The sequence below is a fragment of the Lactuca saligna genome, chromosome 3 (genome assembly GCF_052625555.1).
Source record: "Lactuca saligna cultivar CGN05327 chromosome 3, ASM5262555v1, whole genome shotgun sequence".
Classification (NCBI taxonomy): Eukaryota; Viridiplantae; Streptophyta; class Magnoliopsida; order Asterales; family Asteraceae; genus Lactuca; species Lactuca saligna.
The window spans coordinates 43,142,357-43,154,111 of record NC_136419.1 but is presented as its reverse complement, the minus strand read 5'-3'; the positions used below and the strand labels follow the sequence as shown (position 1 = coordinate 43,154,111).

The following is an 11,755-nucleotide window of genomic DNA, read 5'->3' as shown; positions in this document are numbered from 1 at the left end:
AACTAATGAATGACTATATTTCAATATCTAGAACTGATGATGCTGATATAATGGATTCAGTAACAAACAAAGTGAAAACATGGTTTTCCAGTTCCAAAAAGTTGTTTCATTCTACTAATGATGGACCCAATAAGTCTTGGGTTCCTAAATTCTTTCATTAAATGCAGGTGTTATGTGATGAGCAATATGATACAAAATAGTATATTGATAGTGGTTGCTCTCGCCATATGACTGGAAGAAAGGAAAACTTACGAGATTACCGAAGCTTGGAGAATGCTGGAGTTGTCAAATTTGCGAAAAAGTACGACTGGTGGATGTCAATTATTGGATGGGAAGTTGGTGAGCTGGCAATCAAAAAAACAAACTTGTGTGGCTATCTCAACTGCTGAAGCAGAATACATCTCTGCGGCTGCTTGCACTTCGCAAATCATATGGATTCAGAGTCAACTTCGTGATTATGCAATCAACATGAAAAAGATTCCTTTGTATTGTGATTCACAAAGTGCAATTCGCATTTGTCATAATCTAGTACAACATTCAAAGACAAAACACATTGCTCTTCGATATCATTTTATCAAAGATCATGTGGAAGATGGGAATCTTGAAATTCATTTTGTCAAAACAACTGAACAACTTGCTGATATTTTTACAAAACCTCTTGATGAAAAATCATTTGTTCGAATTTTAGCAGGTTTGGGGATGCTAAATGCGAATTCAATTTCATCCACACAAGAATAAATGTTTTGTTTAGAAGATGCGTTCACATTGTTCAGAAGTTACTGTTCATTCAGAGGCTTCGCATCCATATCAATTCGCATCTGTGGGTATATTAACTTAGGAAAGTTTTACATGTTGCTTTCTTATCTTTTGAAAAATCAAAAATACAAAAAGATTTTCATTTTTTTTGAAAAATTAAAAATACAAAAAGATTTTCATTTTTTGTAATTTTCTTTTGAAAAATCAAAAATCCAAAAAGATTTTATTTTTTCTTTATTTTTTCAATTGTGTGCTAAGACGTTACTGCAGGGCTAGAATGCGAAGTGGTCATACATTTTGTTTCTATGGGAAGGTATAAATTTTTTTTAGACTAGTTAGGATGTCCCTAGAAGCATGCTGATGTATGTAGACCAAAAGCCTCGACATGACTCTATGTGTGCAAAGAAAGCCTTGATGACATTATCATATGATAATTTCTACCCATAAAGGCTTATATTCGTATAAGTCACAAATGAGCTGCCTTACTCTTCTCAAATGAGTTAAGAGTTTTCTGTTTTGTCCATTATAACAGAGGTACACTTCGATTCTCATCCAATCTTTTTAAACCAAACAATTCTTTCAATCCAATATTTTTTTTGAAAAGATTTGTCCTTGAGGTTTTTGATCAAACCAATCAAAACTTAGACGAATCACAAATCTGTGTTAATGACCTATCATCATGATTCTGTGATGAAAGTGAAACCCAAAAATCATACACCTTAAGGAATTGACGGGGAACTTTGTTCCAGATTTTTACGAAACTTTTGTTTCTGTATCAAAATTTCGAAACTTCAAATCATATTCAATTCGCATGTGTGGTCTTGATCAAATATTTCGAACCCAGAATGTTTGGTTACTCAACAAGATCCAGAACAAAATTTTCATTTGAATATGATTTCAGTGTAAGTTTCATTCGCAAATTCTTGTCATGATAAATATTTTTCCAAAACCAACTTGTCACTGACTACACTGGTCAAACAAGTAATTTCATTTACATTTTCTCACCTTATGTTAAGGTTGATATGTAATGAAATTTCAAACCAATCCAAAATGACTTTTAAAAAGAAGCCCTTCGATACTTTTCTATAAGTATTCGATTGTCATTCACGGGACACTATACAAGCAGTTGATTATCTCTCTTGATAATTAATGAAGTAACCTTTGCCTAGGGTTTTACTGAATTTATGTCAATTTGAATTATTGACATCACAACATTCCTAATATCTTTGTTTCTTATCTTATTTCGTTTGGCACAATGCACACACGAAATCCTTGAGGTTCTGAGTACAACCAACTCAGGCTGATGATTTCGCAAGTCTGGCATATGAATTTACTTTAAATCCCAAAAGTAAATGAGCCTTGCTTCCATGCGAAGGGTTTTAACGGTTATTGTTCTATAATGGATACTTGACAGGCTGTATACTCAAAATCATTGGTATTTTGTCCGGTTTTCAAGGAGATGTGACAGTTACTTTTTGGAATGTTGTTACCTATTGCAGTCATGATCCGACTTTCAAGGTGCCACGTCGGATAACATTAAATGTATCCCGCTTCAATTTCAAATCAATTTTGAGCAACCTATAAAAGGGGATTCAAGAACACTGGTTACGGTTACGCAAACAAGAACTCTTACAAACACTTTCAAGATTCAATCTTCATCCCAACTTCAACTTTCTTTTTCCAAAACCTAACAATGGCGGCCACTACTTCCAACACCGATGAGGTTCTTTCTCAGTCTCTGATGAAGATTCAAAGCACAAACTACCAAGTTGATCCCAAAGTTTTTGCTTATCCTGAAGGGTTAAAAATGTTGATTATTGCCCTAAAACGTTCTGCTTTGGCAACCGCAATGTTCAGTTCATCTCCGGTTCCAATGGTCTGGTTATCACGGGCTGCTTCCACGGCTTCATACAATCACACAGCCGATGTGATTACTTTTAATCTCATCAACAACAAAAGAGTTAAACTATTGAAGAACTTGTTTGTGGAAATTCTACAAATTCCAAACAATCCTCCCTTCATCAAAACTGTTAACTCCCAGGTTATTCATATGTTTAACGAAATGGGGCATCAACCGGAGTTAACAAAAATCAGTGATTTCAGAAAATCAGGGTTGCCGTGTATGTAGAATTTTCTTTTTGGAATTTTTCTCCGGTGTCTTACAGGCAGAGTCGTTGGCTTAGATAGAGGAAGGATGGAAGTATATGCCATGGTGATGGGCATATACTATGACATTAGTGTTGATTATGCAACACAGTTATGGAAGGAATTTGTCAAGAGTTTAGAACACACAACTCCGGAGAAGGGAATTTCGTGTGCAAGATATTGGAGTTTGATTCTTGAACACGTGTATGAGAAAGAAGAGATTCCGATGTTGTCAAATGTTGAAGTTGTTGAATTTTCTTTTTATCAATTTCCTAAAGCTGTAGAAGATGATGAAGAAATCTTCACCCATGTAGCTCGTATTCCAGACGCAATGCTTCGCAAGGTCTCTCCCACCCACAAAATTTTGGTGAGATATTTGCGAACTGTTGATACGGATGAGCCAACTGGAGTTTTATTAGATGTTGCAACTCCATCTAAAACAAAGAAGGCTGGCAAGAAACTTGCGAAGGGCTCGTCTTGTTCAGTACCAGCAGAAGTCATTTCAACTGAGGAACCTTCCAAGAAGTCGAAGAAGGAAATCTTACCTTCAAAATCTGGGGTACTAAAACAGATTCGCAAAGTGGAAGTGAGTAGTAAAGGTGTTACTATTCGCAATATCCCAGCCCCAGTATCTCCCACGAAGAAGCGACAACGAGCGGAAGACGTTGCGAAAAACATGCAACGTACCATGGTCAAGAAAAGGAAGATGGTGATTCGTAATGAATCATCTAAAGAAGAGATTGTCCCAGAAACTCCTCTTGTCACAACAATGGTACCTCTTTCTTTACCTATCATTCCCACTTCGCAAATTTCTACCACTATCTCCCAAACCAAATCACTCGAAATAGTTCTTACCAAATCAGTTACTGAGGAGGTTCCTATTTCTGATATGGTTGTCAACGTATCTGATACGGGGGCACCTATCCTGAGTGATGCACCATCTGTTCAAACAACCTTACCCATTTCCTTACCTGTTACCACTTTATCTACCACTTCAAATATTTTTGACCATGCTCTACAAAACCCTTTCACCACACTATTTCCTTCGCAATCACCAGAAAATCCTCAACCTTCGCAACCTACGCAACCAATGTCTGAACCAGAAGTCGAAGGAGGTGCCTTTGGGGGGATACTTGATGATATTCCTTTTGATTCAGATGAAGAAGATATTCCTGATCATATGCTGATGATAGGAAAACAGTTTAAAATACTGAATCAAAAGTTGAAGACCATAATTCAATCACAAGCTGATTCAGGTCGAATGTCGTCAATATCTGCCATGGAGGTTGATATCATGATTAAAGGAGCAGAAAAACGAATAATGGAAAAAATTGCTCAGTCTGATAAAAACAATGAGCTCAGAATTATGTCTCAAGGCAATAATTTTAATTCTGTAGTTCAAGATCTTCGGGCAGTTACAAAAGAACGTCATGTTCTTTTTGTCCAAGATGTTAAAAAGGTTCGCGAAGACGTCAACTTCAAAATTCAGGAGTTGAAGTCTGAACTTGCGAAAGATCTTCATGATGTCCACAACAAACAAGATGTCGTTCAACAACAAATTGTGGATATTTCTTCTCAGCTTCAAAAGCTGCATACTCTTCCTGTTCTTGCGGATCACAAAGCCGAAATCATGATGAAATTTGATCAGCTCATCCAGTTGGTCACTGATCTCAAAACAACTCTTTCGCATTCTTCATCATCTCAAATTCTTACCCCAGAATTCTTGTCTCTAAAGATTAATACTTTAGAACAAGCTATTCACAAAGCCCTTACTCCATTCACCAGTTTTACTTCTTTACTTCCAAAGGGTGCTCCGCCTGTTTCCACAGGGGTGCAAGGGGGAGAAGAATGACGAAGCAAAGAAGAGGATGCGAAAACTGTGGGAAAAGTGATATCAACTCAACTTGTTGCTACTCTTCCAATTCCTTCTAAGCCGACTTCTGCAACAACAATCACCACAAGAACAATTACTAAGGGTATTGTTATTGGAAGACATGAAGGTGGTTCAAGCTCAAAACCCCAACATGATGTTGTAGGAAGAGGGAAAGGAATTTTATATGAAAAATCAAAAGAAGAGTTGAAAGCAGAGGCTGAGGCTGAAATGGAAAAGATGAGGCAAGTCCAGAGCATTATGAGGCAACGGACAAGTGATCCTCCTTCCATGAACAAAGGAGATCCCGCAAAACTTTACTCTTACTAAACCATAGAGTCAAAAGTTGTTTGTAGGGAGATGTATGAGTTCGAGAAAAAGCCGAAAAGAAGTTATGATATTGCGAACTCAGATCACTGCCAGTTGGACTTCCCAATTAATGAAATGCTTTTCATCAATGCACAATACAAGATCAGTGAGAAATTTGATAATCCGAATGATTACACTCAAATGAAAATCAGATTTCATGCTGTCTTGGGGAAGGAACCTGATGAAGTTTGGTCGTTAATGAAGATCAAGAATGTTGTGACGATAAAGAAAGATGTTATGTTTGAAGAGATGTTACAGAATTTTAGATACTTTGTTATCAGAGTTGACAACAAACAATATGACTTCACAGTTGTTGACTTTCCTTTGATGAATTGCAATGTTTTGATTCAAGTAGCACTGATTTTGAAGCATATGGAAGAAAACAATCTCAAAGGCTCTGATACAGATGTGTTCAAAGCTGGCTTCGCACATGTGAAGACTTTCATAGACAATTACTTCGATTGTCTAGCCCTTACTGATGATGAATTAGCACATGTTGTGGGAAGGGAAGTGAAAGTTCCATGGGAGGAGACTTTGACACAATCTGCTTTGTCAAAGTATGCTGTTGGAGAAATCTGTCTCAAACCATTTGGTATGGTGTTTTCAGGCAGAGACACTAAAGGCAATCCAAAGAAGTTTTTGTTCAAGGTCTCTGAGATTGAAAGATATAATTCTTCGCAATATACGCACTTTATTGTACGTATGAACAATTGCAAGAAAAATAATGAAGGAGACAAGAAGGATTTGAAGAAGGTGATCTCCTGGTATGGAGAGGTGCGACAGGCAATTCACTTTACAAAGGGTGAGAATGTTGATGTATATTGTAAAAGTCGAATAGAGTGTTTTGTATAGTTTCGCATTTTATGTTATTTTACTAAGTCATTTTTATGCGAAGATAAAATGTATAGACATAGTATACTTTTTGATAGTTCCCTATAAATAGGGACTTAGGCTAGAAGTTGTAGAACGATGCTTGAACTCACTTCTGCTTAACTCTGTAATAAGACTTTATCAATATAAGATCTGATTAATATTTACTCCCTGTGTTCATCATCTTAAATCATTAAAATCTATCTTTTCTGTTCTAAATTCTCGATAACAATTCTCATCAACATGTGGAGGAAGGAGAAAGTAGACGTCGAGAGCAAGCGGAAATGAAACAATAATTTAAAGATCACAATGAAATCATGCATAAAAGATATGAATTGCAACAAGAGCATTTGGAGTTCTTTCGTCGTTAAGTCGAGGAATATTACATTGCGAAAGATTTGACGATTCTTCAAACTAAATATGCCACCGAGATGGGCGGAGGTGCTTTGAAAAATTAAGGCGAAGATCGAGTGAAAATATTTAGACGAATAATATTGTATTGGTTTTATATTTTTAAAATTATTAAGACTATCATATGTTTTCGGTCAATGTTTTTTTTTTCCTTCGTAATATCTTTTTTATTTTTAAAATGATATGTTTAATTAAGTATTTAATTTAATTTATATGTATTTTAAAAAATATTATGACATAAACTAAAAAATAAAACAAATTAGAAAGATAGAAATTAAAAACACCAAAAAAATAAAAATAAATACATAAATAAATAAATAATAGTGGGTGTTATCATATTTGGATTTGACCATTTACACAACGGATGTTAGGGTTATTGTCACTCTAGCCCAACCAAGTTACGTATAATGGTTTAAATGGTCCATCATGACTAATTTTTGCATTTTAGGGCATAAACTTGGTATTTCTTATTTTAAAAGGGCACTATTGGAAAAATGAAGGGGTCACTCGGTGACCCCATCCTACCTAGCAATTTTTTATTTCCACCTCATATCCAAATAGATTAATTTAGTCCATGTCATTGCCACGTGTGCATAGGAGTTAATGAGAGATACTGTACATTTAAACCCCTCAACTGTCCCTTTCTAAAACTTTCTTCTTTAACTTCCCCGCATCGAAATTTGTTGTTGATCTGTTCTTCGGTCCTATCCTTTTCTTCAAGTGTTAGTCACTCAAATCGGGGAACTTTGTTGTTGCTATGGTCGTTGTCATGAAGATTGATCTAGATTTTGCTGGAATTTTACCAGGTACCCCTTTATTGCTTACGCAAATGGAGCAGAGCAAAGGTTTGATGATGTTGATTTTGCTGGAATGGACAACAAGGAATTTTTCGAGTTCCTTGAAAGATTCGCATGTGAGATATGCGTGAATGTGTACTTTTGCATGCCCGATATTGTTTTTCCTGATGGATTAAGGTTAATCGCGAATGACATGGATTACATGGAACTAACCGAAATGGGGTATGCTTCTGATTGTGTAATTGATGTATATATTAACCATCTTCGTGTTAATGTACATCAATGGATTCTTGAAGAGAAAGCAGAAGTTGGCAGTTCTTTAGACCAATTATTTGGTGTAAATGAAGATCATGAAGAAGTTCATAGTCGTATGGATATGGATGATAGAATCGACATGCAAGATTTACATGGTGGTATGGATGATATCCTAGGTCCAAATGAGGATTTGCAGGGTGAGCAAGATGATGGCATTCACAAGGAAGTGGACAGTGAACCTGATGAGTGCATTCCTATGAACAAGACAAAGGATGATGAGTTTCTGAGTAAGTTGTGCCCAAAGGAGCAAGTTACCCCCACAGTCCACCTCGTGAAGATACATATGATCCACCACAAGAAGACGAGGTAATTTCTACTGACTAGGCTATTTACAATGAAAGAAGTTCATTGGAAAAAGCAAAAACCTGTATTAGGTATGAGATTTGTGAGTCCTAAACAACCGAAACATATGATTTGTAACTATGCTGTAGCAAATGGTTATCAGTTATGTTAAAAAAATGATAATAGGAGACTATTAGTGAAATATTGTTCTGGGCAGTGCAAGTTTAGGATGTGGGCTTATTGGATGAGTGAGGAAAAATCTTTCTAGATAAAGAGTATAATAAATGAGCATAATTGTGCAAGAAACTTAAAGTTAGCTTCAATTGTTAATTATTCATGGATAGGTACCCATTACACAACACAATTCTTACAGAAACAAAAGGTTAGTGTGAGGCTACTTAGGGATGAGGTTAAAGAGAAATTTGGTATAGATGTGAGTATGGGACAGTGTAGAAGAGCAAAGAAGTATGCAATTGAACTGATTGAAGGAACACTAGTGGATCACTATACAAAGTTGTGGTCATATGGTGAGGAGATTTGAAGATCAAATCCAGGATCAACAGTCAAAATTGATGTCAATTCTATGCCAGATGGTAAGAATTATTTTAGCAAACTTTACTTGTGTTTTGATGAGCTTAAGCAAGGGTGGAAAGGGAGTTGCAGAAGGGTTATAAATTTAGAAGGATGTTTGTTAAAGGGCCTATGTAATGGAGAGCTAATATGTTTTGTTGGAAGAGATGCCAATAATCACATATTTCCAATTGCATGGGCAGTTGTCTGTGTAGAGAACAAAGAAAATTGGAAATGGTTTTTGGAAAACCTTAGAGATGACCTTCAACTGGATAATGGTTTTGGTATAACATTAATGTCAGATCAGCATAAGGTAAGTTGTTTTACTTCCTAATTTAATAAATTCTAGTCTTATTTTATATAACATGTTATCATTGTTGCATAGGGGCTGTTAGAGGTTGTGAAGGAAATACTGCCTACTACTGAACATAGGCAGTGTGCAAGGCATATTGTTGCCAACTTTAGGAAAATATTCAGTGGTGTGCATTATGAAACCATGTTTTGGAAGGCAAGCAAGGCATCCGGTGAGCCTTTATTCAATGCTGCCATGAAGGAGATTGAAGTGCTTAACCCTGCGGCCATTGCTTATCTTATGGAAACAAACCCTAAATCTTGGAGTAAAGATTTTTTTCAAGAGGGAAAGATGTGTGATGCAGTGGAGAATGACTTATCTGAGAGCTTCAGCAGTGTGATAAGGGATGCTAGGAAAAAGGCAATCATCACCATGTTAGAGGAGATTAGATTGTATGTTATGGAGAGAATATACAATTTAAAGATTAAAGGTAGTTCATGGCCTGATTATAAGCCTTGCCCATCAGTTACACTCCTACTGAATCAGTTAAAAAAAGCTCAAAGGTACTTTCTAATCTGTAAACTCATAATTGTATGTAATTACTTATGTTATGTCTACATTAGGTATTGGCAGGTTTTACCAAGTGGTGTAAACCAATTTGAAACAAGCAACATGGCTGAGTCCTATGCTGTTGACCTGGACAAGAAGACTTGCACTTGTAGAGTGTGGCAACATAATGGGTATGGATGTGTGCATTCAGTTGCAACTATACCATTTCTCAATAGATATGTTGGTGGTTATGTTGATACAATGTTCCATGGAGCAGTCTACAAGAACACCTATAAGTATCTAATTCAGGGGATGAATGGTAGCAATATGTGGCCATCTACTGACTTCATACCACCTCTTTCACCAATGAAGAGAAGAATTCCAGGTAGACCAAAGCTTAACAGAAGAAGAGATGCATCAGAGAAGCTACCAAGGCACACTGTGTTAAGGTAGGGAAAAAAATATCATGCAGTGTGTGTAAAAATGTAGGGCATAACAAGGTCACATGTCCTCAAGTTGAAAGACCTCAAGTGCAAAAACCTAAAGTTGGTGAAGGAGCACGAGGTGTCCATGAAAAAGGTGAAGGAGCAGGAGGTGTCAATGAAGGGAAAAAGATTCAAGGCGCAAAATCAGTGCATGAAGGGCAAAAGGGTCAAGGAGCAGAAGGTGTTGCTGTTGGAAGGAGATGTAAAACAAAGAAATCAGAGAGAATCATAAAGATGAAACTTGCTAAGAGGGTGAAGGGAAAAGATGGGAAAGGAGATACCAGTGCAAACCCATTGGAGCTTAATGATTAGGATCTTATTTCGTTTAAGTTGTTATCTTTTAACTTGGTTGTGTTTGGTTGGATTTAAGTGTTAAGTTTGGAATTGGGTTGTAGTAGGTTATTAAGTTTGAAATTGGACAAGTTGTTATGTTTTAACTTGGTTGTGTTGTAACTGACTTTGCTTAATTTGCTTGTTCATATTTCGTGCATACAAAACACATCAAAACTAAAAGATAACAACTTAAAAAAATAAAGTACATTACAAGTTACATAACAACTTAAACGAAATAAAGTACATTACAAGTTTCAAAACACATCAAAGTGCATTACAAGTTACATTACAAGTGGTCCAATTGACCTTCATTACAACTTGTACATGATTAAATAGAAAAAAAAAATACCTAACTACATATTAGCTAAACCTTCAACTTAAAGACCTCAGCTTGAAGCTTTTTGTTCGACTTAAACAATCCATTTATGATCACACCTTCATTGTTACACTGCATTTCATCAACCCAAGCTATAAAACTTGAACGAGCATCCTGATTCCAACTGTTTGCTTGAATTAATACATTTTAAAAAATAGGGTTAACATTAGAATTTGAATAAATGGTAAATTACCTTTTTCGGGCATGCATAAAAGGGCCTTTCTGGGTTATTGGTAGTACGGGATGTTCTTATTATAACCTCAACTCCACATCCATATTCCATGTTCTTCATTATGTACCTTCAAAGTGGAGAGTATTTGAAGAAGAAAACAATGTGCTAGAATGAAACTACTTGGTATATATGAAAGAGTAGTGCGTGTAAAAGATTATATTACCCCCACTGTACAAGGAAAGTGGGGTCCCTAACATCCCCACTTTTTCCTTCTTCCTAATTCTATTACACTTTCAACAGATTATTCAATGAAAATTAACAACTAATTAAGATCAAAACAATCAACAAAGGACATCACCCAACTTTACAAAATGCCTATCATTTAGATAGGTCTTTCATTAATCATTGGATTTCACTTACAAAATGTCTTTTATTAAGAGAGGTCTTTCACATATTTCGGCAAAAAAAAAAATACCAAAAAAACACACACACACACACACAAACACTACATACTAATAACCTTCTTAACCATGAACCGCCTTAGCTGCAAATCAACCCATCACCCAAGCTTAACAAGGAAATGGAGCACAACCACCAACAACAAGAGCATCCCCACCATCATGCCACCCATAGCAACACCAACGACTTTAAACTTCTGATCATGGTCATCCAGCTTGTGCTGGAGACTGATGTGGTCGATCCTACAAACGATATACTCCTGTCCAAGCTGCTCCTTCAACCTTTTCATTTCAGTTTGGTTTTCTGTAATCTTCGGACCACAATCACAGAAAATTGAGTGGAGCACATTGTAGTTGATGTCTTCACCAGAATTTAAAGAGTCAGGTGAAGGTGGTGGAGCCGACATTATTGCTTTTTAAGGGTTCTTCCAGAGGATTGTTTGCCCGAATATGGTAAACAAGTTTTAGATTTGTTTTACTTCAAACCCCACATGCGTATGTCCCCTTATAATTCGAGACTTGTGCCAGAGACTCAATCAAATCGACAGTGTAAGGTTGTTGGGGTGTTGGTGGAAATTAAAGACGGTAATTGCTCTTTGCATGTGTCAGCTTCTGTGTCATCGAATCAACTCAGTATTGACTCAGTGGGTTACCTCATATGTATACATGGCAAGTGACGAGGCAGGTTAACATGTTAAAATGAGT

General features: G+C 36.3%; 1 protein-coding gene across 1 annotated transcript; it reads left to right on the top strand.

Moving 5' to 3' along the window:
• The first annotated feature begins 8,398 nt into the window (after positions 1-8,398).
• On the top strand, positions 8,399-10,023 carry LOC145035433 (uncharacterized). Its single transcript, XM_078983978.1, has 4 exons — positions 8,399-8,698; positions 8,771-9,240; positions 9,301-9,611; positions 9,716-10,023. Exons 1-4 carry the CDS (start codon positions 8,399-8,401, stop codon positions 10,021-10,023), a joined length of 1,389 nt encoding a protein of 462 aa, XP_078840104.1.
• The last annotated feature ends 1,732 nt before the right edge of the window (positions 10,024-11,755 follow it).